Genomic DNA, 25077 nt, shown 5'->3' with positions numbered 1-25077 from the left:
GGGTGGGGGTGTGTGCGTTGTGGCCCTGGGGCGGGGGTATGTGCATTGTGATCCTGCACTGTGGCCCTGGGGTGGGGGTGTGTGCATTGTGATCCTGGGGTGCGGTGTGTGCGTTGTGACCCTTGTGGTCCTGGGGCGGGGTTGTGTGTGTTGTGACCCTGGGGTGGGGGTGTGTGCGTTGTGGCCCTGGGGTGGGGGTGTGTGCACTGTGATCCTGGGGCAGGGGTGTGTGCGTTGCGTTTGCTGCAGTTACTCTTGGGTTCCTTTGTGCTCACACACCGGGGCCTGTGGTCAGCATGGGCCAGGTTGGCCTTCGCAGGAGCGTGGCCTTTCGGGGCTTGCTCGGTGTGCAGGAAGGACCCCGTCTGCAGGTCTGCTGCCAGCTGGCGCATGCTGTCGGTTCCCCAAATGGGTCCTCACCATGGCTCTGTGTTATGGTGAGGAAAGAGCAAGGTCATGTGGCGGCCCAAGGTCACCCGCACCATGGAGCCGACTGCTGGGTAAGCCTGTCTGACTCTGCGTGGGCCTCCCACCTGTCTGCCTCTTGTCCACACAACTTGACACAGAGCCACATATAGGGTCCCTGCTCACGCCCAGAGGACGGTGTAGTAGAGATGAAGGTGTGGCCCAAGCAGGTTGGAACCCTGGTCCTGCTGCTGACCTCTGTGAAGCCGTTGGCCGTGGTTTCCTGTGGTGCTGGGGAACAACGCGGGCTCTGGACACTGGCTGCTCAGGCCAAAGTCCTGACCACCCCAAGCCTCTGTAAAGTGGGGAGGTGACAGCACCCCCTGTCACTGTGTGGCTGGGAGGACTGTGTGAGCATCACCTACGTGCAGGCCTGGCACGGGCCCGCCTGGTATATACCTTTTTGTGGAGGTGTCATGCACAGTGAGGTGTACTTGGCACACATGTGGGGCTTGACAGCCTTTTACCTGTCACATCTGGGCAGCCACCTTCCAGATCCAGAACATTCCAGCTTCTTGCAGTTGATACTGCAAGAAGTTGATACTGCAAGCCCAGAGGCCACCGCGCTTTGATCTCCCTCACCGGAGCTTGGCGTTGCCTCTTCGGAACCTGTTGGGTGTGGAACTCCCCTGGGTTTTGCTGTCTGGCTTCTGCGCAGAGCTCTGTTCTTTCCTGTGCTGTGGTTGGTGCTCCATTGCAGCATGAATGTGCCACTGCTTCTTCATCCATCCAGTGTCGCCGAGCGTGGAGGCCGTTTTCATTTTGAGGTGGTCATGAATAAAGCCTCCGTGGACGTTCTTGAGTCTTGGTGGACGTCAGTGCTTGTGCTTATTGGGCCCATACCCAGGAGTGGAATTTCTGGGGCCCTGGGTGTGCATTTGTCATCTAGTCACTATTTTGCCACCAATGACATAGCATTGGACGTGCACTGCCTAGGGCCAGTGAGGCCCCAACATGAGAAGGTGAATAGGGAAAGCGCTCAGCTGGCCAGCTGCCCACACATCTGGGGGGCAGCTGCCAGGTCAGCAATTTCTTCCTGGAGCTTCAGTTTCCTCAGCAACGACGGACTGAAGTTTTAAGGTCCAAACACACACTTTACTCCAAGCCCTTAAAGGGAAGTTCATCCTTCTCTGCCTTCCAGGCTCCCCAGTGAAAGTGGTCAGACCTGTTGCTTTCAGTCTGTCAGGGTCAAGGCCACCAGCCCTGCCTGGACCTTTAAGAGCTGCCGGGGTCAGTGCTGGGACTTCATTTTCTATCAAAGCTGGTCTGAGTGACTCAGTGGCATCCCTGGGACAGTCAGTGTTTCGCCTTCTAATTGGCATGGGTTTATTCTTTTTTTAGGAACCTCAGTAATGGCTTGTTTTAATGGAGGTCAAGTCACATTTTTAGGAATTAATATTGTTTACATCTTACTTCAGAAAACTAGCCCCGAGTGAGCATGGTTGTCTCCAGGACTGTGGTGTGGGTCTGTGTGTTCCCACCCCAGGGTTGAGAGGGCATGCTTCCTGCCAGAGCGCTCACTGCCTGCGCTCCACTGCACCGCAATTACAGTGGCTCTTTCCCACGAGCCGGGCACTGTGCCAGGCACCCCTGGTATATCCCCACTTCATCCTCACAGTCATCTTGCAGGGTGTTCTTCACCAGTCATGGGGTGCCCTGACTGTAACTGTGTGGCCAGCTAGTACCTGCCCATGTGGAGGCACGACCCAGACACGCTGGCTCTGTGCTGTGGTGTGCAGCCTCTTGGTGTGGCCCCGTCGCTAGTTCCATATGGGGAATGTGCGGCTCAGAGAGGTGAAGTGGGCCGTCCCTGCCGGCTGACCTGGGCGCTCTGCCTGATCCCCGCTGTGTTTCATAACCAGCAAGTGTCCTGTGACATGTTTCTGGACGTAGCCTGGCAGAAACGCCCCTTCCTCTGGGATGGACGTCACGCCGCCATGAGCTGCCCCACAAGGATTCTGCTGACCACTCCAGCAGGCTGACTTTAAGCTGGCTGTGTCCTTCTTGCGGCATCTCTTCTGAGAGCCAGGTTTCTTCACTCTTTCTCCATTGCTACCCTTTTTCTTTGAAGTGGAGTTCTTGGCGGCAGGGCAAGGGAAAGGGAGCTCTGTATTCCTTGGCTCAGTCTCTAATAACTATTCTTCTGACTCTGAGTCAAGCCCCGCGCCTGGGGTGCACCACACCCCTGCCTGTGGGACGCAGTGCGAGGCCAGAATCAGACCTGCAACTGCTGCAGGAGTCAGCGCACTGTGGGGACCCAGGGAGGAGCTGGCGCTCACACCAGCTGACGCCCACACCAGCGGTCAGAGAACATTTTCTTGTAAGGTTTCCGAAGTACTGCATTAAAGAAATTAAATCATCTTTTCACTGTAGGACTTTTTAGAGGCTTGAATATGGGAATTTGCTTTACAAACCTTCCAGAGAGGAAACAGCCTCCAGCATTTTCCTAATGGGACCAAGGCACCTCTAGGTGACAGCTCAGGGCTCTGATTGAGAAGACGAGGAACCTCATCTCCTGGGGAGAAAGTGGCAGGGGTGGGGGGCTGGGGAGAATGACCCCCTCAAGACTGTTAGCCACATCAGTGACATTCCGCTGTCAGGCGTGGTAAAATAATGGGGCAGGGTATGGCAGGCATGGCAGAATCTTGCCTCTGATGAAGCAGGCTTCCTGCCCAGTGCAGGGCCATCTGGAGACCAGAGGGGCCTCCCTGCGCTCCCAAGGGCCAGCCCAGACGCCAGCTGACGGGCAGCAGGAAGGGAAGGAGGAGCCCATTAGATCTTGCTCCTCAGAAGAACCATGTTCTGAAATAAGTTTTTTACTTCTTGCTCCTGTTAAAAATTAACCACAGCCTCTATTAAGACCTCATGTCTGCAACCCAATTCCCTGGAGGACTAGGGTTTGAATTCAAGATCTCCACTTGAGAGCTGAGCACACTTGGGCAATTTCTTAACCTCTTAGTGTTCTTTCCAGACAAGGCTGATGTCAGCCTTGTTGTGAGCATTAAGTAAGGAAGGCCGCGTGTAAAAAGTCCTCAGCGTGTGCCCAGCCTGGAGTCGTGTCCAGTAAAAGGCCTCGCCTCTGATGGGCTGCTCTGCTCTCTGCACTTGTCTTCCAGGACCTGGTGACGATGGTGGAGCAGCTGGCCAGATTCCTGGGGGTGTCCTGTGACAAGGCCCAGCTGGAAGCTCTGACGGAGCACTGTCACCAGCTGGTGGACCAGTGCTGCAACGCTGAGGCCCTGCCCGTGGGCCGGGGTACGTGCCCCACCCTGCCTCCCGCCCAGGCACTCCCCACCCCAGCCAGGCTGCTTTCTCTGCCTGCTTAGGGAGCCGGGTCCGGTCCCTGTTGCCCTCCCTGCTCTCCTTTTACAGCAGTCCGTAGCTGGCCATGGCCTGTGCTCTGTCAGCTGGTGCCTGTGGATGGCACAGTGCTCAGGGAGTGGCGGGGTGCCCTGCCCGCTGGTGTTTGCATTGCCTCCAAGCAAACAGTGTTTTGACTTGAAAAAGTGCATTTCAGGCTTTGTGGGCGGGATGTTGCTGAGCAGGGGGTCTGCTCAGATGGCCTGAAATCAAACGCCCCACAGAGCAGATCCAGGGACTGGGTTTGGTGCTATGACATGTCAAAGCGCAAAGCATGCTGATGGGTTTCTCAGTCTCTAACTGACTTGTGGGAGAATTAAATGAAGTGGGCGGGAAGTTAGGAGACACCATTTTTCTTCCTTCACTGAGTGGACGCTGACCAAGCATCTTCTGGGTGCAGGCAACACAGGTGAGGCCTAGCCCCACCTCGGGGCGGTGAGCTTAAGCAGACAGTACCAAGCTAAGCCGCTGCACAGAGGGAGGCCGGTTCCTGCTCTTGGCAGCAAGTGACATTGGGCATGAGGCAGCTGGAGATGGGGACAGTGTTCCTGACAGGAATCCTTCCCAGATCCACCTGGGTTGCTCCCCCTGTCCTTAAGGGCGTGTGGCATTTGGCCTTGATGATGGAGAGCCCAGGCTCTAAAACCCCTGAATCCCAGGGTGCTGGCCTTGGCCATAGGAGGCCCCCTCTTGGTAAGTATGAACCTTATGGACACTTGGCGTGTTGGGCACGTCCTGGGTTGAGAATGTTTTCAGGGAGGGCCCAGAAATGTGGATGGGTCTCTTCAGCAGCAGCCCCCATAAGATGGAGTGGGAGATGCCTGGGGCGGATGAGAGAGATGCTGGGCTTCAGCTCAGCTCTGCTGCCCTCTGGGAACGCAACATAGGTCAGGCCTTGAGCTTCTGTGGCTTTTTGTTCTTTTCTGAAAAGGGGCTGATCATGGCTAAGGGTGGTTCTGAAGGTCAAGTGCAAAGTGCCGTCTCTATAAAGGCAGAGAGCAGTGGACTCCTCAGGAGGAAGTGAACTGAACCACAGTCCCTCTCGACTTCTTTCTTGGCTGCATTTTCATAAATATTTGTTATTTAACATTTATTTGCTCTTTTTTAGTTTTGCTTTTGCTGTGTTTTGTTATCCTTGGATGTGACCTTCTCCAAAATACCCCTTTTGGTTCATGTGTGTGGCGAAGCAGCGTCGAGAACATACTGTGTGCCCATATGCTCCTTCCCTCGGGTTTGCTTTATCATGGTTTACCTTGGTTTTGCTTTATTTCAGTTCTTTGATTTGTTTTCTTTTAGCACATTGCCTCTTTGCTCGGAAGATCTTCTTGAGTTGGTGAGAATGCAGGGCCGAGTAGCCAGCTGCATTGCTTAGATTTGATTCATGTCACAGCATAAATTGTCTTGATTCCAAATCCTAAACCAGGTGGGTGACTCCTCTGACGAGCTCTCAGCTGTCTCAGCTGAGAAAAATAATCATGGAAAAATAGTTTGGTTGCTCTAGTAGCTTCTAATTTTGTCCCTTAGGTATCATTAAAGAGTTACAAGAATGATTTTTTCTTGTTTTTCTCTCCAACACTGATAATTTTTTGTTACCAAAGAGAAAGTCCGTGTTACGTTGGGTATTTTAGCTCAGCATTTGCAGGGTTGCAGTTTGAAAAACCTGAGGTCCTGCCTGGACAAGGACCACTGTTAATAACGGAGCTAGTGAAGGACATTTGCTGGAGACAGAGCTCTGATCTCAGAGATGCTGACAATGGAAAGAATTCTAAACGAGCAGTTCTCTAAAAGCAGGGAGCCAGTACTTGGGTGATGCGCTCACAGCTCCCATAGCCAGGAAGTTCGGAATCCCCACTCCAGACATCTTCATAGTCACCGTTGCTATTGGACTAGACCAACCTAAGATTTTGTATTAACAAAGACAATGGGAGCAGCAACTTCTCTTGTCATGTTGAGCTCTCTGTCTTTTGTTTTTCCAAAGCCTTCATAAACCAGCTTAGACCAGTGCCTGCAGTTTAGCCCACAGCTCAGCCCTCCCTTCTGGCTGCCAGGAAGAGGTCTGGGTTTCTGACCAAGCCTGGGCTAGAGCAGCTGGAGGCTGTGCCCAGACTCAGTGTTGACTCAGGGAATTCTCACTGCAGTGCATGTTTTGCATCTAGTCCGTAAAGCTAATGCTGCAACTATTTTATTCACTTTAAATTCCTCCCCAGGGTTTGCCAGGGCAGGCTCCTTGAAATCTGCATCTTTGGCCCAGTCAGGAGGGCTTCCTACTTAGTGTAAAATTTTCTGCACTGTGATTTTTTTTTTCTTTTCAAATTCTCCCAAAGCCAATGACGCCTTGGTGGCACTGTTGAGCTGCGAGTGGATACTGGCATGGGAAGGGCCAGGGCTGCCTGCGATGCCCAGAGCAGTGCACTCCCGCGGCAGATCACACTCGCTGCTGGGATGTTTATTAAACACCTGCCACGTGCCAGGTGCCGTTCTAGGTGCTGGAGGGAGTAGAGTCTCCCTGGTGGGCCCCAACGGGGGGGTGCGGAATGGCACCAGGAGGTGGTTGTGGCTCACTGTGCCACAGCCTCAGAGGGAAGCTGGCTCAGGTCATGTTCTGCCGCATCCAGTAGTTTCACAAATGTTAGGAGACCACCTGGTCTGTAGCTCAGACGGCCCTTCCTGCCCCCATAGGCCAGGTTCAGAGGGATCCAGGAATAGATCTGGAATGTTCCAGATCCATTTCCAAGGCTTCCTTTAGTTCAGTAGCTAGCCTGACAGCAGGTGGCCCCAGCAGTTCTCTTGTTTGCGTTGCAGGAAGAGTTGGGCTGTGGAAGGACATCTTCACTGTCTCCATGAACGAGAAGTTTGATTTGGTGTATAAACAGAAGATGGGAAAGTGTGACCTCACGTTTGACTTTTATTTATAATAACAGAAACAAGAACCTGCATGCTCACAATACCCAGACACTCTACTAGCCAAAAGTCCTGTATGCATTCATTTATTCCTTGCTGGACAAACTCTGGAAGCAGCGTGTGAAACAGCGGGGGAAGGGAAGAGCGGCGTGAGCGGAGGGAGTGTGATGATTCCCAACCGAAAGCAGCTGTCTCGCCTTTAGAACGTGCAGCCTCTCCATGTCTGATTAGTCTCCACATTGCAGTTCCAATGGCCTGGACCATAAGGATAAAGCCTGTAATATATGCAACTAGAATGTCTGCCTTTTTCAACCCCGTATCATTTATTGTATTTTATACAGCTTTTCACTGGAAATCTACATAAATGTCAGTAAACCAAATAAAAGTTCATTTCCAAGGGGAATCAGGAGCGAGCCACACCCGAATGGTAGAAAGATCTCAGGGTTAACTCTTTATTTTTGTAGTTTTATTATCTAAGGCACAGCCATTCTGTTCTTACTTGGTTCTGAGATAATGGAGAGAACAGAGGATGAGTTGGGTCTGTTGGGGGGAATCTGGACACTTGTTTATTCTGACGGAGTTCACTTCTTCAGAACCTTCCTGAAATAAAGCAGAAGTCGTTCACTAGGTCTTCAGAATGGACGTCCCTCTGCCAGAGACTTCCAGTGGGCAGCTCCAAAGGCCCAATACAGAGGAGCCCGTGGAGCAAGTGCTGAGGGAAGTCTGCCTGGTGGGGCTGGCAGGTGGGAGTCTAACGCAGTCAGGAGCATTTGCATGCAGTGGGTGGAGAGTCGGCCACCAAAGGACCGAGTTGCGCTCGGAATTTGAGCTGAATCCCACAGCCTTACTTTGTTTCCTGAAGTGATAGCCTACTAATGCTGGCAAGCAGATGCTTAATAGTAAATTTCTAAAACCCCCGGGTCTTTATCATTCAGTTTGTTCTGTGCACCTGAGGCGCTCAGCCGTGGAAGGACCATTTTGCGAGTGTAGCCCTGTTTCACTCGGATCAGGTTGGCACGGCCGCCTGCGTGTCTGTCCACCTCGTCCCTCCGTGTATCTGAGGGAGTAAAGGTGAGGTCTTTATTGCTTCACTGCCTAATTTTCTCACCCACATTCGCTGAAGCGATGGAGACTCGGGGGCCAGTAGCCAGCCAACCCCGTGGGGACCGGGGTTGTCTGTCATTTATGTGGCTGGGAAGCACCCAAAGTGGTGGTCAGGAGGGTTGCTGCTGTGGAAGGGGTCTCCGTTCTTGGTGCTGTATTTGAAACGGGTGTAGAGAGAAGCTTGTGTTTTTGTTTGTAAAGGGGAGAAGCGTGGCCAGGCAGGTGGCACGTGGCATCGCATGGTGGGCTCGGCAGCACCTTGCCTGTGTTTCTGTGAGGGAGGCTGCTTTCTGTGAAATTTCATTTATATTTTTCTATTTTTAGTACTGTATGGATGTTACTGAGCACTACACATGATCCTTCTGTGCTTGCTTGCATCTTTAATAAAGACACGTTCCTGGCGTTGCGTCGAGCGTTTGTGCTTGTGGGGGTAGAGGGGATCCCTGCAGTGGTGCTGTCGGTCACCTGGATAGGCACGGAATGAGAGAGAGTCCTGGGCAGCCCTCGGCCTAGTCCTTTGTTATTTTACACAACAATCCACAGAACATTCCTGAACGTCAGAGCCCTCTAAGCATAAGCCAGAGGTTGCCTGGCATTTTGATTTCACAGACCAATTGTGATTCCAGAAAGTATTTTGGGGACCAACATAGCATTGCCATACACACACACACACACACACACACACACACACACACACACACACACACACACACACACACACACACACACACACACACACACACACACTTCTTGCCAAGCAAGACCCTCAACTCTCAAATGGTAGCCTTCAGGTGCTGCCCCTGCCCGGGCTGGGTGCGCCTTGCTGTCCTCCTGGCTCTGATACCAAGTCATTTGGAGTTCACTTGTTTTCCCTCGACCCCCCGCTCTTCATCTGAAAAGGGATCAGCACAGATTCCACGGTTCTCTGACCTGAAGCAGGTAAGTCAATTCCTCTGGTCCAGTGTCACGATTTACACAGTGGTGATCGTCATTGCCCTGCTCACGTCAGAGGATGGTTCTAACAACAGTGACGCTCCTTTGTGAGCATAAATAAAATGAGTCTGTGCTGGCCCCGTCCTCCTGCCGGCCAGCCAGGCTCCCCGGGTGGCCAAGCTGCAGTTGCCAGCAGGTGGTGGGGAAGTGCGTGAGCACTGCTAGGTGGGCATCCACAATGTCTCCAGTACTGTGGAGAGACCCCCTCAGGTACAGGCGCCACCATGTGCAGGCCCTGTCCTGGGAGATCTCAGTGGAGATCGGTTTTTACCCACCTCTCTAGGCCGTGGGGCAATGGTGTTTGTGGTGGAAGGAGGGTGCCTCAGGTGTCCACCGGCTCTGCCTGGCCAGCTCCGTTCTCCCGTAGAGTTTGGCTCCATTCCTGCCCATTGACATCCTCTTCCACTCTTTACTGTACAACGTGCATTTTAAGACAGGGAGGGCCTCTGGGTCAGATGGCCCAGCATGACCCAGCTGAGGAACAGCCTCTGTGACATCCCTGACAAGGGACATCTTGTCCCCAGTAAGCTCACCAGCTCCTGGGACAGTCCCTCCACTCTGAGCCACCCTCTGCAGCCGCCACCCCAGCCAGGGCCCTCGGAATCATCACTTCCCTCACCTGAGCCGCCCAGCCCTGCCTCCTCTGCTGGGCAAGTGCATCCCCCATGCACCCCAGCGATCCCTGCTTTCCTCACCGCCCCACCTCAGTGTTGTGTGGCTGTCTCCCTCGGAGACAGGGACGTCCTGAGAGTGGGGACTGCACCGTCAGGGCTTTCCTACTGTTCATGCTTGGCCTATGGAGGCTGCATCTTCCCAAACAAGACGCAGCCTGGGCTCCTGTCTCCTCACCCTGGCCCCCCGCTTCCTGCCATTGCCCCCACTTCCTTAGTGACATTTCTTTACTGCCAGTGGCTCAGGTCCCGGTCCTTCCTACAAGTGCAGCCTGGCTCGTGGTCTTCCCCATGTCCGGAACATCCTTTCCGAGGTCACTGGCTTTCCAAATCTAGGTGTAGCTGTGTTTCCGGTGCCCTTCCTTCTGCCCTTCTTTCTCTGTCCCAAGCCCAGAAACGTGGTGCCCACAGAGCTACTGAGACCCTTCTTTGGCACTCCCATCTCTCTCTCTCTTCCTGCGTCTCTTGGGCATTTAGGAGCACCTGCTCTGCAAGGCCCTGTGCTTGGTATTCTCCACCTTCTAATCAAGTTCCCTCCATTCCATTCCCTCCAGGCTCTGCTCTTGGCGATCGCCCACATCCTTATGGAAGGAGGCCTGGCAGGGAGCAGAGGACCTGGGCTCCAAAGTCCCGGCTTTCTCCCTGGCTGGCTGCATGACCCAGCCACATCCCTTGCCTTCTCTCAGCCTGTCTCAATATCTGTCACGTGGCCTTCCAGGTTTCTTCTAGTTGTCAGAGTCTCCAGTTGATGGCTAAGTGGGCTTTCCTGGTGTCCCTGGCAGCACGCTGCTTTGCCCGTTTAAACACACACCTCCATAACAAACGGGCAAACAAAAGGGGCGGGGCGGACAGTAAACACCACAGAGATTCCAAGCGGTGGCTTCAGGGAGACTGCTTAGTGTGAGAAGTACGCATGAGCTGGGTCTGGAAATGGGGCAGGAGTCAGGGAGGGCACACACCAGGTGGGCAGAAACAGAATACGCCCAAATGAGGACAGAACCCTTCCCTGCCGGGAGTCGGGCGCCAGCTCCAGTGCTGCTCTGTCCCTATTTGTGGGACTGCAGGGAAGTTCCCTTTCATGTCATAATGAAGAGGTCACAGACCAGGTGTCCTAAAATTCCGCCCAGCAGAAGCATGCTGTGCCTCTTAAGTGTGGTCGCAGTGTTCAGCGACTCAGCTCCAGAGAGGAGCTGATGGGTGTGGGAGATGCCGGCTTTTCAGCTGATGACAGGCCCGGCCGGCAGGAGCAGAGAGAGCCCAAGGCAGAAGCACCTGCCACCCAGCGTGGGCCACGGGCACCGTCTCCAAGGCGTGCTGAGCCTTTGCCAAATCCACACATCAAACGACAATTTGATTCTCACACTTGGATCCCCGAATGCTAGCTGGCACTGACTGTCTGAGCTCCAGCCCTTAAATCTGTCTCCTCACCACTGAGAAAGGAGTCTGTGCTCTATTAAAAGCATTTTTTAAAAACCAGAGAATGCTAAATGTGTTTGAAAAATAAAAATCGACCAAAAAATACATTTTATCCCTCTTTAGAGTTGTTATCTTTACATATATTCGTGGTGCTGGGCACCAGCTGGGAATGCAAGTCTGAAGATTGCGTGAGCAAGGCCCCCTCTGCAGAAGCAGAGACTGCATCGGAGCCAGCCAGAGACTCTTCCCCAGTCCACGCATCCCTAGACACTGAAGTGAATGGTTGAGGGCCTTTTCCCTGAGTGTTTCCGTCTCTCAGGTTGACCCTTTACAATCCATAGTACATGCAGTTCCCAGATGGGGAAAGAATCTCTCAGATCCAGTTCGTGGCCTGGCACCCATCTCACTGCCAGAGAACCGCGGCTGTCTGTGCCCTCCGTGTCCCAGGTATGCACTTCCCTCTGCCTGGGTTGCCATTCCCCAACTTGACCCAGCTTACACTGATTCAGTGTGATCCAGGCACGATCTACTCCAAGACGCCCTTGGGCACAGTCCAGGCATGATCTACTCCAAGAAGCCCTCTGCCAAGGGTAAGAGCTCAGAGCTCCACTTTTGGTTAATATTACACCTCTCTTAACATATCCCGGATACATGGCCATCTGCCCGGAAAGCTCCTTGAGGCCAGGGCCATGTCTCTGTCATTTTCCTTGGCATCAGGAACTTAGCACAGAAGCAGTGCTCTGTGAAGCTTGATGGCTGGGAGCATTCCCAGAGTCCGATGGATCCAGCCTTGCCTTGTCACGTCAGCTGTGTCCAGCTGCCTCCACTGGCTATGCACTTGGAAGGCCGTCTCTGGCCTAGCCACACTGCTCACTCTGAGACCTTGACCTGCACTTCTAACGTTCATTTCCTTAACTGCTATGGACCGTTTGGCCCCTTGGAAAGCCTTCCCCGTTATCTGTAAGTGCTGCCAATCCATGTCCACCACATGCCTTGGGCTGGTTTAAAAACGCAATCTCCTGGGGGCTGCCATGAATGAATCCCAGCTCACTGCCATCCAGGACACAACTAGGCCTCAGTTTTTACCAAAGATCTTGGGCGGGGGTGGGGGGGGGAAGTCACCAGATCCGGCAGACAGGCTGATTTTCAATGGGTGTGGCTGCCTCCATCCTGCGTCTCTATCACGCCCGGACTCTGCAGAGGAAGAGAAGGCCAGACCGTTCCTTAGCCCACAGAAGGAGTGACTGGCATATCCTCACTCATCATGAGACGGGATGCAGAAATGCATATCTTTTTTCCTTAGAAGTGTGCCAGCAGTTAGAGCCTTGAATTCGGAAAGTGTGATGATTCCCCGTGGTGGTATATTGGTTTGCATTTGCTAACTGCTTTCAAGTTTTCTTTCCTGAGTAGATATTTCTAGTCCAAGTAGGCTGTGAGCAGAGTGTGCCTCATTCATTCCTCTGTTCCCATACTGTGCATTCGTTCCTAACAGGTAATCCATAAATGCTTGTTACCTAACTAAAGGCAAATTAAATGCTAAACAGCACTAATGACAAGCTGTTGCAAGATCCCGGCTCTCAGCAAAGAATTACTTGTGGTTGTCAGGGGCCTGCCTGTTGCCCAGGTGTAGGAAACATGAAACTGTTCTTTCCCAACTGCTTCTCTATTCCAGAGGTAGCGCAGTCTTCTAACATTGCTGCAATATAATGTTTGGGGGGCAGGTTTCATTAAAATTCTTTTTTGAGACAGAGTCCCACTCTGTCACCCAGGCTGGAGTGCAGTGGCGCGATCTCAGCTCTCCTTAACCTCCACCTCCCAGGGTTCAAGCGATTCTCCTGCCTCAGCCTCCTGAGTAGCCGGGATTACAGGCGCCCGCCACCACGCCTGGTTAGTTTTTGTATCTTTAGGAGAGACAGGGTTTCACCATGTTGACCAGGCTGATCTCGAACTCCTGACCTCAGGTGATCCCGCTGCCTCGGTCTCCAAAGCACTGGGATTACAGGCGTGAGCCACTGCGCCCAGCTAAGGTTCATTAAAATTCTAAATACCAGTGTTCGACACCATGGAATCTTGTTCAGGAGCAACATAAGTGGATTTTATTCTTCTTTCCATCAAAGGAAACAACCAGTAGCTATTAAAGGAAATTAAGAGCTTAATAGTATATCAGTCCCTTAAAGGGAAAGCGAACATGCCTAGGTGCTTTGCTGAGCCTGTGGAGAGCCGCTCTCCATGGAGGATCCTCAAATAGATCCTCAAATGGCCCCCTGTTTACAAGTAATCATCAATTATTTGTAGTGACAACGTTTAACATGTGCAATTTGGTTTCTGGCTGATTGAACTAAAATGAGCAGCTGCGTCATCTGTCAAGGTAAATATTCGAGAGAGAAAGCAGCTATTTTAGTAAAGAAAAAATAACCACAGTAGCTTTTCCAAAAGAGCTACTTATACCTCATTTATTTTTATGTCATATTTTTTTTTCCTCCTCAGGACAGCTGAAGAGAGTCTTGTCTCCATTTTATGAGACTACCAAAAGGACAGCAGTCAGGGAAGCAGATTTCTGAGAGGGAGAGGCTCTCCGCTTCCATGTGGACGCGCTACGCATCCCTGTCACGCACTTGCTCTTCCTCCCTTCTTTATTAATAGACATGGTGGAAAACAGTACTTAACTTCTTCGGGGCTAATCAGCCCCTGCTGTTTCTTTCTCCACATGAAGGCATAATCTGCATTCATAACATCATCATTGATGCCTGTGAGATAATTACAGACTTGATCTTACGGCCCAGTCTCTTAGGTGTACAGAATTGTGGTGAAAACCAGCTCCAAGCCCCCAAAACCCACAGGGTGGGCAGAGGGTGATTGTCACACAGCTCTCCGTGATCCCAGAGTTTCTTCTTGAATACTGAGGGAATGAGCCATCTGTTGCATCTAAGTGTAAAGACATTTTCTCCAACGATTCATGGTTTTCTTTTCAAGATTCTCATCAAAGGTCTTGAGCAGCAGACTCATGCCATGGGTGTAAATAGCAGAGATGGTAATGGTTCCTCAGGAGGTGAGTTTACTGGCTTCAGTGATGCTGAATGGTATCTAGGAAAAGGTAGGAAACAGCAGGGGCTGATTAGCCCCGAAGAAGTTAAGTACTGTTTTCCACCATGTCTATTAATAAAGAAGGGAGGAAGAGCAAGTGCGTGGCAGGGATGCGTAGCGCGTCCACATGGAAGCGGAGAGCCTCTCCCTCACCCACCAAATCCAGGCTTCAGCCTGTTGGAAGTGGACCCACTGCAGGGCACCTAAGGGAACCATAAATGTCTTCTGGAAAGTTTTTTTCAGAGTAGACAACAATCTCCTCCTACAAACTGTTCCTTGGGGCCACTGTCACATTATACAACTCTGGTCTATTCCATCAAAGATCGAACCTTATTGAATAGATTTTAGGGGTTCATCTAGATAATAAATGAGGGCAATTTCAGTTTCTGTAAAAATTAAATCTTCACATGGAGGTGAAACGTTTCCTGGAACAAGGAAAACCCTCTGATTGGAGATGATCTTTAAGGAGAAAAAAAAGAGAATCACATGACAAAACTTCATGACGGACTGATCTAATTAGTCATTTCAACACACAGAAAAATCGTCCTTGGGTTCAAGGAAATCAGCAAGGGTTTTGAGTTTCTGGATTCTTGGCTACATTGATCCAGTTGTACACCACTTATGTGTGCATCACTGTTGTTGTTTGTTTTTATTTTTTGAGACGGAGTCTCGCTCTGTTGCCCAGGCTGGAGTGCAGTGACACAATCTTGGTTCACTGCAACCTCCGCCTCCCTGGTTCAAGCAATTCTCCTGCCTCAGCCTCCCAAGTAGCTGAGATTACAGGCGCCCACTACCACGCCTGACTAATCTTTGTAGTTTTAGTAGAGATGGGATTTCACTATGTTGGCCAGGCTGGTCTCGAACTCCTGACCTCAGGTGATCCTCCTGCCACAGCCTCCCAAAGTGCTGAGATTACAGGCGTGAGCCACCATGCCTGGCCTTCTTCACTGTTGAGAGCAGGCCAGTGCAAGAGACATTAAGGTATTCCCTACTAGAATTCCATGTTTGCCCACACAGCCAGACATTGGCCAGGGTTTGTCACCTAAAATTATCCCTCAGGTTTTTTTGGATTGAAGATGCTTCCAGGACTGTGAGACAATACATTTCTGTTGTCCAAGCCGCCCAGTCTGTGGAAATTTGTTGCCGCAGCCCTATCTAATACAACTCCCTTTCTCAGATTCACTTACTGTGCATGTTTTGCCCCAATTGCTTTATTATTTGCTATCTATCAATACATAATTTTTTCAGAAGCATTTGAAAGCAAGTTACAGGCTGGGCACAGTGGCTCATGCCTGTAATCCCAGCACTTTGGGAGGCTGAGGCAGGCAGATCACTTGAGATCAGGAGTTTAAGACCAGCCTGGCCAACATGGTGAAACCCTATCTCTACTAAAAATACAAAAATTAGCTGGGCATGGTGGTGTGTGCCTGTAATCCCAGCTACTTGGGGAGGCTGAGGCAGCAGCATCGCTTGAACCCAGGAAGTGGAGGGTGCAGTGAGCTGAGATCGCATCACTACACTCCAGCCTGGGCAACACAGCGAGACTGTCACAAACAAACAAAACACCAAAAACCATTAAAAAAATGGAATTATCTTTATTTTGTTTTTTTTTCCTAATGTCTTCTTATGATAGGATTAGGTGATGCATTCCAGATTAGAATACTATAGAAGTTGCTCTTTTCAACGGAGGTTGTCCTTCACATTACATCTGAAGCCACACAATGTCCATGCTCCTTGTTGGCAGTGTTAATTTTTATTATGGTGTCCAAGCATTGTCCATCTTTCTTTTGTATTATGACTACTTTTTCTCTTGTAAGTAATAAGTGATCTGTGGGACTATCCTTTAAAACAATGCAAATATCCTGCTCCCCATCCAAACAACCCCGAGATGAAGCACCCATGAATGATCCTTGCCTGAATCAATCTTCACTCAGTGGTTGCAACATGATGGTTTTTCAGCTCTAGTCCTCCTGCATGACCATTTGTCCCTAGGCCTGCTTTACTGTAAGCATGTGCCCTCCCTTGTGCTGCATTTATTCTATCTGTCCATCCCTCCTTGGCCTGGACTCATGACTCCTATTTCTTTTACTGTTCTTCATTATTATGGCCAGCAAGAGCCCCATTCAAGCTGGCTTCTGGGCTTTGTGACCATAGTGATCCTGGGGGGAGAATGACGTTATAGGATGGTCACAGTGGCCTTGCATGCTGTTTTAAAGATTTTTTTTTTTTTAGCATAAGAAGGCTTTTAAGGCAAGGTAGTGCAGGGGAACTTGGAGAGAATGGATGAGATTGGTACCATGTACGTATTCTGGCGTTAGAACCAACAGGACTTGCTGAAGCACTAGATGTGGGGTACGAAGTAGTGATCATTGAGGGATAACAACAAAGCTTCCTAGTTTGAGCACTGCCTTGGAATAGGTGAGTGAGGGCAGGCACAGTAGCTCACACCTGTAATCCCAGCACTTTGGGAGGCCGAGGCGGGTGGATCACGAGGTCAGGAGTTCAAGACCAGCCTGGCCAACATGGTGAAACCCCGTCTCTACTAAAAGTACAAAAATTAGCTGGGCGTGGTGGCTCATGCCTGTAATCCCAGCTACTTGGGAGGCTGAGGCAGAGAATTGCTGAAACCTGGGAGGTGGAGGTTGCAGTGAGTCGAGATCGCACCATTGCACTCCAGCCTGGGCGACAGAGCGAGACTCCGTCTCAAAAAAAAAAAAAAAAAAAAGTAATAGGTGAATGAGAGAGGTGAGTGGATCAAGGGCGATATGGATGGCTTAAGTCTGAGTGGTCTCCAGTACATTCCAGTAGAGGGGTCAAGGCTGGTAAGAAGTGTAACAGCAGGACCTATGACAGGGTCAGAGGGGCCCTAACATTCAAAGGCCACACAGAGGAGGGAAGTCACCAGTGGGGCCCAAGAATTGCGTAGTTGGTGTGGTATTAGAGAAGCCTGAAGTATTTCAGGCAGAAAGGAGTGATCAACTGGGCTGAATGCTACTGAGAGGTCAAGTAATGTACGGCCAAGTATAGAAGAAATATTTGTGAGAATGCCAGTTACCAGGCAATGAGAGTCACACTTCTGTGAAATTTGGTAACTGAAAGACAGCATGTATAGACAGCTCTACTGAGAAGCAGGTTAAAGAGGAGCAGAGAAATGGGGTGGAAACCAGAAGATCTTTATTTTTTTTTAAAGATGTGACATACTAGAGCATGTTCCAAGAAGGAGGGAAAGAGAGAAAGAGAAAGAATGAGACTCTTGGCTATCATGAGAGAGGGAATAATGGAAGCCCTTCTGATCTCAGGACCAAACTTTTTGGCCTTAGGATCCATTCACATTCTTAAAAAGTATTGAGGATCCCAAAAAACTTTTATTTATGTTTATATCTATCAATATTTACCATGTTAGAAAATACAATCGATAAAAAATTTAACTCATTAAAAATAATAAACCCATTACATGTTAACGTTCTCTAATGAAAAATTATACTTTCCAAAAAAGTGAAAAGAGGGGCAGTTTTCTATTTTTGCAGATCTGTTTAACATCTGGCTTAATACAAGACCGCTGGATCTCTTATCTTCTTTTGCATTCAATTTGTTGCAATATCACACATCATGTAGCTTCTGGAAAATCCCCCCATATACTTATGAGAGAATAACAATGAAAAAGCAAGTAAAGTCTTAGCGTTTTATGAAAGCAGTTTTTGGCCCCATGGGCAGTCTGAAAGGGTCTCAGGATCCCCAGACCACACTTAGAGCACTGCCTATAATAAAGAAGGCAAATGGGGAGGGATCCAGGTCACAGTTAGAGGGACTGGCCTCTGTGAGAGACCCTCTTTTGGGACAAGAGCAAAAGAGGGGATGAATGCCAAAGTGATTGTGAAGGAGTGTATTCCATTCTTATGCATTCCAGTTTCTCAGTGGGATAAGACCCATGGTCATCGAGTCAGGTGAGGAAGCAGTGAGTGCAGGAGGTCTGAGACAAGCCATGGGAAAGAATTCTCTTGGTGAACAGGAAAACTAGCTGGCCAGTGAAGTATAGTCAGACTGCCCAGCAGGGACCGCATAGTATCCATCTTTGCAGCACACACCAGGGCACCTAATTGACCTGCCGCACCCATGTGTGCAGGGAATTCCAAGCTGCACACGTCTGCCTGGCTGCTTCTCTCCCACAGTGAGCAGTGTGGCAGGGTGCCTAAGAGCAAGCTCCCTAGGTTCTCATTCTGCTCCTACCCCAGACTGGCAGCGTGTCCTTGAACAAAATGCTCTGTGTGCCTCAGTTTCCTATCTGAAAAATGGGAATAACCACAGCACCTACCTCACAGGGCTGTTGTGAAGACAAATGAAGATAACAATTACATGTAAAGTACATACCTAGGATGGGTGAGTGCCTGGCAAGGGAAGTGCTCCATAGGGTCAGCGACAACAATTACTATCACTCACATGATTTATGGCGCTTCCACTCGGCCCTCTGTCTTAGTAAGAATTCACTCATTTAGCGAATATCAATGGAACGGATGCCTACTGTGGATATGGGCGGAGGCTGAGGCCACAGCGGTGAGCAAAGCAGGCGAGCCCCTGTCCTCACGGGCTGTCTCCTCGAGCAGACAAGCGGACCCAGTGAGACCCGCTACCTGGTGGCACAATGCAAGTCCCCATGACTGCTCACCCTAACGAAGGCGCAGGATGCGGTAGGGGCTTTGCGGACTTTACTCCAGCCAATCCTGACTACAGGCCCCAGTGGGCACGCTTAGCCTTTTACAGATGGAGAGTCTGCTTCTCAGAGCAGGGGGCTGACTTCCCCCGGCCACATGGCCCTATGCAGTTCGGTGAGACCGGGCCGACCCCCCAGCTCGCGCTAAAGCCCACGTAACAGAAACCCGCTCCCATGACACGGGTCGCCAAGGTTCCCGCTCACCAGAGAACGGGACTTCCGGCGGAAATTTCTTCCGGGAGCAGAGCCGCGGAACCGACCTGGCCCCGCCCCTCCTCGTTGAGCTCCTCCAATTGACCAATGACAGCTCCGCTTCTTGCCAGGCGCGTAGGCTCCTTCTCCAATCAGCGACTGCCGTCGTCTCTCGGGCAACAGCGTCCTAGAGACGCCGAATGGGCAGCCCCTCTGAGACCCCGCGGCTTGGGGGTCGGCGCACGCGGGTGCCTGCCCAGCTAGGCGGAGAATCGAGGAGGGGTCCCCGGTAAGGCTGTATTCGGGGTGGCCACGCGCGTGCGACAGGCCGAGGAGGGGCCGGGCGGGCAAGCAGCTCTGTGGGTCTCACTGCCCTGAGAAGGCCGGCGCTGCCGCCCACCCCTAGGGACGAAGAGGTGGTGATTCGTTTATTCACCCAGCAGGTGTTCATGGCGCGTCTGCTTGTGCCAGGCATGTTGTAGGCCCTGGGGCCCTGTGGGGAATAGCAGGGCCCCTGTTCCCGTAGCTTACCTGATAATGTGGAGAAGAACGATAAACAACGCTGACGGTGGTGACGTCTTCTTCCTCCCTGCATCTCTGTGAGAATCAGCTGGGAAATGTGTGTGGAAACGTCCTAAATCTCTCCAGTTTACAAAAACATGTCTCAGATGCCCCTGATTTCATTTGTGCCCACAGCAGTCTTGTGAATATCATGATAGACTCTCTCCTGTAGACAGACGAGGACTTGAAACCTATGGGGTGAAGGGGCTTTTCCAAAGTCACACAACTATCATAGGAAGTTTCTGAGCCAGAATTCAAACTCATTTCTGTCTCACGGCAAAATCTCTGCTCTTTTATACTCTTCTCCCACAGCCTGCAAATAAATTACCCCTGCCTCCCTCAGAAATTTTGTTTGGAAGCACTTTGTGAGGTATACATCTGTATAGGGCTTACTTGAAGGTTGTCCAAATCACCCCTCTGTCTACTTCCTTCCTTTCTCTCCAAATCTTTGCCTTTCAGGATGTCTTGCCCCTGTTAAGAGGACTCTTTTCTTTTCTTTTCTTTTCTTTTTCTTTTCTTTTCTTTTCTTTTTTCTTTTCTCCCTCCCCCCCTCCCTTCCCTTCCCCTTTCTTTCCTTCCTCCCCTCCTCTCTCCTCCCCTCCCCTGTCCTCGCCTCCCCTTCCCCTCCGCTCCCCTCCCCTTCCCTCCCCTCCCCTCTCCTTTTCTTTCCTGATGGGGTCTTCCTCTGTTACCCAGGCTGGAGTGCAGCTATCCCAGCTCACTGCAACCTCCACCTCCCGAGTTCAAGCGATTCTCGTGCCTCTGTGTCCCAAGTAGCTGGGATTACAGGCGCCTGCCACCACGCCCAGCTAATTTTTGTATTTTTAGTAGAGATGGGATTTCACCATGTTGGCCAGGTTGGTTTCAAACTCCTGACCTCAAGTGATCCACCCGGCTTGGCCTAATTTAATATGTGCTCCTAAATGGGTGGCTTTAACAGAAATGCTGTAAATAAATTCTACTTTCATACACTACAGTTCATATCTTTTATCCATTGCCTTCAATTCAGCAAACGTTTACTTGTCTAAGTTCTAGGGGTATGAAAGTGAGTCAGAAATGGCCCCTTTGATTATATGTGAAGATATTTGCCTCCTATCCAGTCTTATTGCACGATCCTTTGAGGATGAGGATTTTATTTTAGTTATCTGTGCTTTCCGTTTTTCCTCTATGCTCATTTTAATGCTTGGTTCATGATAGGTGATCATGGATATTTATCAAGAAGTGCTTACCTGAGACTGTAATACAATTTCGCTCTCCAGGGAAAAACTGCCCTGTTCCAGCTATCTACTTCCCCTTGTACAGAGATCTCTATAGCACCCATGCTGTGATCTCTGCAGCTGACTGGCACCTGGAGACAGAACCAGCTCCATGAGGATGTTTAGTAGCCTGGTGCCTGCCCAGATCAGGAATCTGGTGGGAGGCCACTGGTTGTTAACGACTGAGACAGGTTTGAAAAGACTGTGAATAGGGATAACATGAATATGATACCCTTTCAGTACTAAAAGCTTCATTTTCTACTTTTAGTTTTGATCTTTCACTGCTATTTTGTTTACTTTGTTTCAGGTACCATTTGTTACTTTTTCTTTCCATCTCTTTGTCCACAGTTTTACTACTTCTATTTCTACTACAGCAAATACTACTACTACTACTGGCTAATACTAATTGAACACTTACTATGTGCCAAGCACAGTTTGATCCCTCATACTTTTTAAATTTAGTCGTCACAAGTTGGCTATGAAAAAGTACAAGTTGGGTGTGGTGGCTTATGCCTATAATCCTACCACTTTGGGAGGCTGAGGCAGTAGGATCACTTGAGGCCAGGAGCTCGAGACCGGCCCAGGCAACAAAGTGAGACCCCCCCATATCTATGGTGGCATGTGCTTGTACTTCCAGCTACTCAGGAGGCTGAGATGGGAGGATCACTTGGGCCCAAGAGTTTTAGGTTGCAGTGAGCCATGATCATGCCACTGCACTCCAGCCTGGGCGACAGAGTGAGACCCTGTCTCAAAAAACAAAACAGGCTGGGCGCGGTGACTCACACCTGTAATCCCAGCACTTTGGGAGGCCGAGGTGGTTGGATCACCTGAGGTCAGGAGTTTTGAGACCAGCCTGGCCAACGTGGTGAGACCCCATCTCTACTAATACAAAAAATTAGCCAGGCATGGTGGCAGGCACCTGTAATCCCAGCTACTCCAGAAGCTGAGGCAGGAGAATCTCTTGAACCTGGGAGGCAGAGTTTGCAGGAGCCCGGGTCACAGCATTGCACTGCAGCCTAGACAACAAGAGTAAAACTCCATCTCAAAACAGACAAAACCAAAACCAGACGAAAAACCAAAACAAAAGGCAACAGGGACACAGAGAGTTTAAGGGACTTAACAAAGCTGATAAATGGTAGTGAGTATGGCTCCACCTCCAGGACTGCCTGATAATAACCTATGTTCTTGATGAGTATGCTATCACTCTCAAATATTTATATATTCTACAAGTCCTGCCAAGGCTTTGAGATGACTTGTAAGAATAACTACAATGTGATAAAATAGAAACATGTAAATCAGAATCATTAAAAATATAGACAGAATAGGAAGGTATCAGAAAGGAGGAATACTCAGATCATCTATAATGGTTAATAAAGTTGGGCTGGAAATTTAGCTGGGAGCTTCTTGTCAACTCATGGAAAAATAAAATTAAAAAAATAGAAGGTAATAAAATTTATTTTTTTTCCAGGGAAATAAGGCCTTTTGATTCATCTGGAAAAATAGGTCCAACCTATTTCTAAAATAAATTTCTCACAGGGCTCATCACAGAGGATTGGAAGGGCCTAGATTACTGCCCAACGACAAAAGTGTGGGCTTAATGTCCTCACTCTTCAGGGAGAGAATGTGGACTCTAGCATTTGAACTGAATATTTGAAATTGAAGATTTCTGAATAGTAAGTTTTCAGTAACACCTTCTGAATGTAGTTTTCCCCCTGGGACATTGTAAATGGTGTTATCCTGCATCCTGGGTTGGTTTCAGTCATTTGTTTGCTCATTTACTTAGCAATTATTCATTGAGCACCTGCCATATGCCAACCCCTGCCTAAGCATTGGGGATCCCTGGGCAGTGGTCATCTCACTGCCTTGGCACTCCTGGTGTTTCCATCCTGCCAGTTCTTCCTGCTGGGTTTTTTTCTGGACTCACTTTTTGTTTTTTTCTCTGTTATTTTATTCTGATATTCTGACACCTATAACTGTATACCTTTTTTATTTTTTATTTTTGGCCAAATGCTCTGTCTGATTTATCTTTCTGTATATCCTCGGGACCTAAAAATAACAGCTACCAAATAGCTAAAGCTCACTGTGTGCCAAGCACTTCATGAATATCACCTGTGATCCATCTACACCTTTAGAGCAGTGGCATTTACCATTTTGGGGTCACCTGCCTTTTGAGAAGTGCTCTAGAAAAATTATCTCACACACAGTTTTGCATCTCAGTAAGTCTGTAGGGCTATAAAAGCACACACATAGACCGTGATTCCATGTTAAGAATACTTGCTTAAAGGAGAGATATTCCAGTTGTCCCTCAGTATCTGTGGGAGATTCGTTTCAGCACCCACTCGAAGATACCTAGATTCATGGATGTTCAAGTCCCTTATATAAAATGGTGTATTATTTGCATATAAGCTACATAATCCTCCCATATGCTTTAAATTATCTCTAGATTACTTACAATACCTAATGCAATGTAAATGCTATGGAAATCATTATACCATATCATTGAGACAAGGAAAAAAATCCATACATATTCAGTACAGACATCAACATCCATATTTTTCCTGAATATTTTCAATCCACTGTTGAATCCGTGGATGTGGAACCCATGGATATGGAAGGCAACTGTATCTCCCTTTTTCAAATGAGGAAACTGAGTCAGGAGGCGGTTAATTAACTTGCAAGTTCTTGTGATAGATAGTGGAGCCAGTTTGACCCTATGCCTGCTTGATACCAAAGCTTTTGATTTTTCCGCTGTCCAAGAATGTAGATGCTCAGTAAATGACCAATGTATGTATGGAAGTGTGTGGAAGGCTATAAAGGGAACTTGATAGTTGATGTGTCCCAAAATATAACAGAACATCCATTTGATATCAGTACAGACAAGAAGATTTTTCTCAAGTGTTTGGATTTAACTGCCAAAACCTTTTGTGTTGCTTACAATTTTTTCCAATTTAGTCGACTGATAATTTCCACACCCCCCTCCATGATACAGTTCCAGCAATTTTTGCTTCTGGTGCCATTTCTATTTGGCTGTGCACACTTTTTACTCTTGTGTTGAATTATGTTTTCTCTTGATGCCAAGGCAGATGGATGGCACTTTTGTTATGATTCTGATATAAATAGCATGTGTTTAAAACTGGACATCAATACTTCTCTGGCAAATAAACAAATATATCAGTGAGATAGCCTTCTGATTGTGTTTTTCCCCTTGGTTAAGAAGTGTATTTGATGGTCTGTGACTTGATGCTTATTTTGGGGGTATTAATTTTTATGATCCTTGCCAATTTCTACCTCACCAAGTTCTGAAGTAATCACATTCATTAGTGTCTCAAAATTCTCTTTATTTTGAAAACCTCAGCTGAGGATGGTGTAAAGTTAGGGGTGAGCTACAGAACTCCTCACAGTGCCTTGGTCGTACTCAGAACCTTGTTTAGCTTTCAAAATCAAGTGTAAAATTAGCCTAAGCTTCTATCCCTTGCAGTCATAGTGTTGATAACTGCGGTCCATCAAGAGCAAAGATTAGTGGGATGCTTACTGCATGCTATGCCATGTTGAGTGTAAAAAGGTAAGTGGAGTCCACTGGAGGGACTTGTTGTCTAGCAGGGGCCAACATAAAGGTCTGGAAGCACAGAATCAAAGTGAAAATTGAGGTAGAACTAGAGGAACAGATGGGAAAATATTAGAACTTTTACTTGATATTTTACCCACCACATCTGCAGCCCCATGGCAAAGTGATGGAATTACGAGTGGCTTTTATCTTTTGGTTCTTTTCTTTATTAAATGAAACAGTTAGCAAAGCACACCTATAAGACTTCAGTTCTTTGTAAAGGCATGATTAATTTTGTTTAAGGACAATAGGAAGGTCTCCTGAAGGAAGGGGATATACCCTCAGTTTTGAAAGATTAATTGAAGTGTGCCAGGTGCAGAAGAGTGAAGGAAATTCTAGCACAGGCATGAACCAAAGCTCAGAAGTGAGGAACTATGTAGTGTATTGGGAGCACTGGGTAAGAACGTAGCATGCCTGGAGGTCATGGCGTCTGGAAGGATCACCTGAAGCCAGGTGGTTAATTGTATGAATGACCTTCTACCCCACAATTAAGAGTTTGAATTTCAGGCCTGGTGCAGTGGCTCATACCTGTAATCCCAACACTTCGGGAGGCTGAGGTGGGAGGATCACTTGAGGCCAGAAGTTCGAGACCAGCCTGGGTAACATGGCGAAACCCTGCCTCTACAAAAATTAGCCAGATGTGGTGGCATGCACCTGTAGTCCCAGTTATTCAGGAGGCTGAGGCTAAGGTGCAAGGATCACTTGAGCCCTGAAGGTGAGGTTGCAGTGAGCCGAGATTGCACCACTGCATTCCAGCCTGAG

General features: G+C 49.2%; 2 protein-coding genes and 1 long non-coding RNA gene across 14 annotated transcripts in view; 2 read left to right on the top strand and 1 right to left on the bottom strand.

Annotated features, from left to right (window-relative positions):
- Positions 1 to 8236, top strand: part of SULT4A1 (sulfotransferase family 4A member 1) — a 37772-nt gene extending 29536 nt beyond the window's left edge. The window contains exons 6-7 of one of the 2 annotated variants that reach the window (XM_032138476.2): positions 3582 to 3720; positions 6628 to 8236. In XM_032138476.2, the coding sequence (XP_031994367.1) occupies positions 3582 to 3720; positions 6628 to 6740 (252 nt within the window). In that variant the 3' untranslated portion in view covers positions 6741 to 8236. The other variant, XM_058431316.1, reaches the window with a different exon arrangement.
- LOC131381957 (uncharacterized) lies at positions 7206 to 18859 on the bottom strand. 2 transcript variants are annotated; one of them, XR_009211047.1, is made up of 4 exons: positions 18658 to 18859; positions 12033 to 12104; positions 9099 to 9235; positions 7206 to 7326 (listed from the first exon to the last, which is right to left on the bottom strand). It is a non-coding gene; the product is annotated as an uncharacterized LOC131381957 (long non-coding RNA). The 2 variants fall into 2 exon arrangements; XR_009211048.1 differs by lacking the exon at positions 7206 to 7326 and adding an exon at positions 8716 to 8866.
- The window catches only part of EFCAB6 (EF-hand calcium binding domain 6), a 296553-nt gene continuing 285343 nt past the window's right edge, over positions 13868 to 25077 (top strand). For 4 of the 10 annotated variants that reach the window (XM_058431312.1, XM_058431311.1, XM_058431309.1 and 1 more), the window contains exons 1-2: positions 19105 to 19183; positions 22180 to 22384. The gene's annotated coding sequence lies outside the window, so the exon portion shown is untranslated. Of the gene's footprint in view, positions 13960 to 19091; positions 19184 to 22179; positions 22385 to 25077 lie in introns of those variants that run through there. The other 6 variants (XM_058431313.1, XM_058431310.1, XM_032138757.2 and 3 more) reach the window with 6 other exon arrangements.

This window comes from Hylobates moloch, unplaced genomic scaffold (genome assembly GCF_009828535.3).
Source record: "Hylobates moloch isolate HMO894 unplaced genomic scaffold, HMol_V3 SCAFFOLD_19, whole genome shotgun sequence".
Lineage (NCBI taxonomy): Eukaryota > Metazoa > Chordata > Mammalia > Primates > Hylobatidae > Hylobates > Hylobates moloch.
The sequence above is the reverse complement of the archived record's forward strand: the minus strand, read 5'-3'. Positions and strand labels throughout refer to the sequence as shown.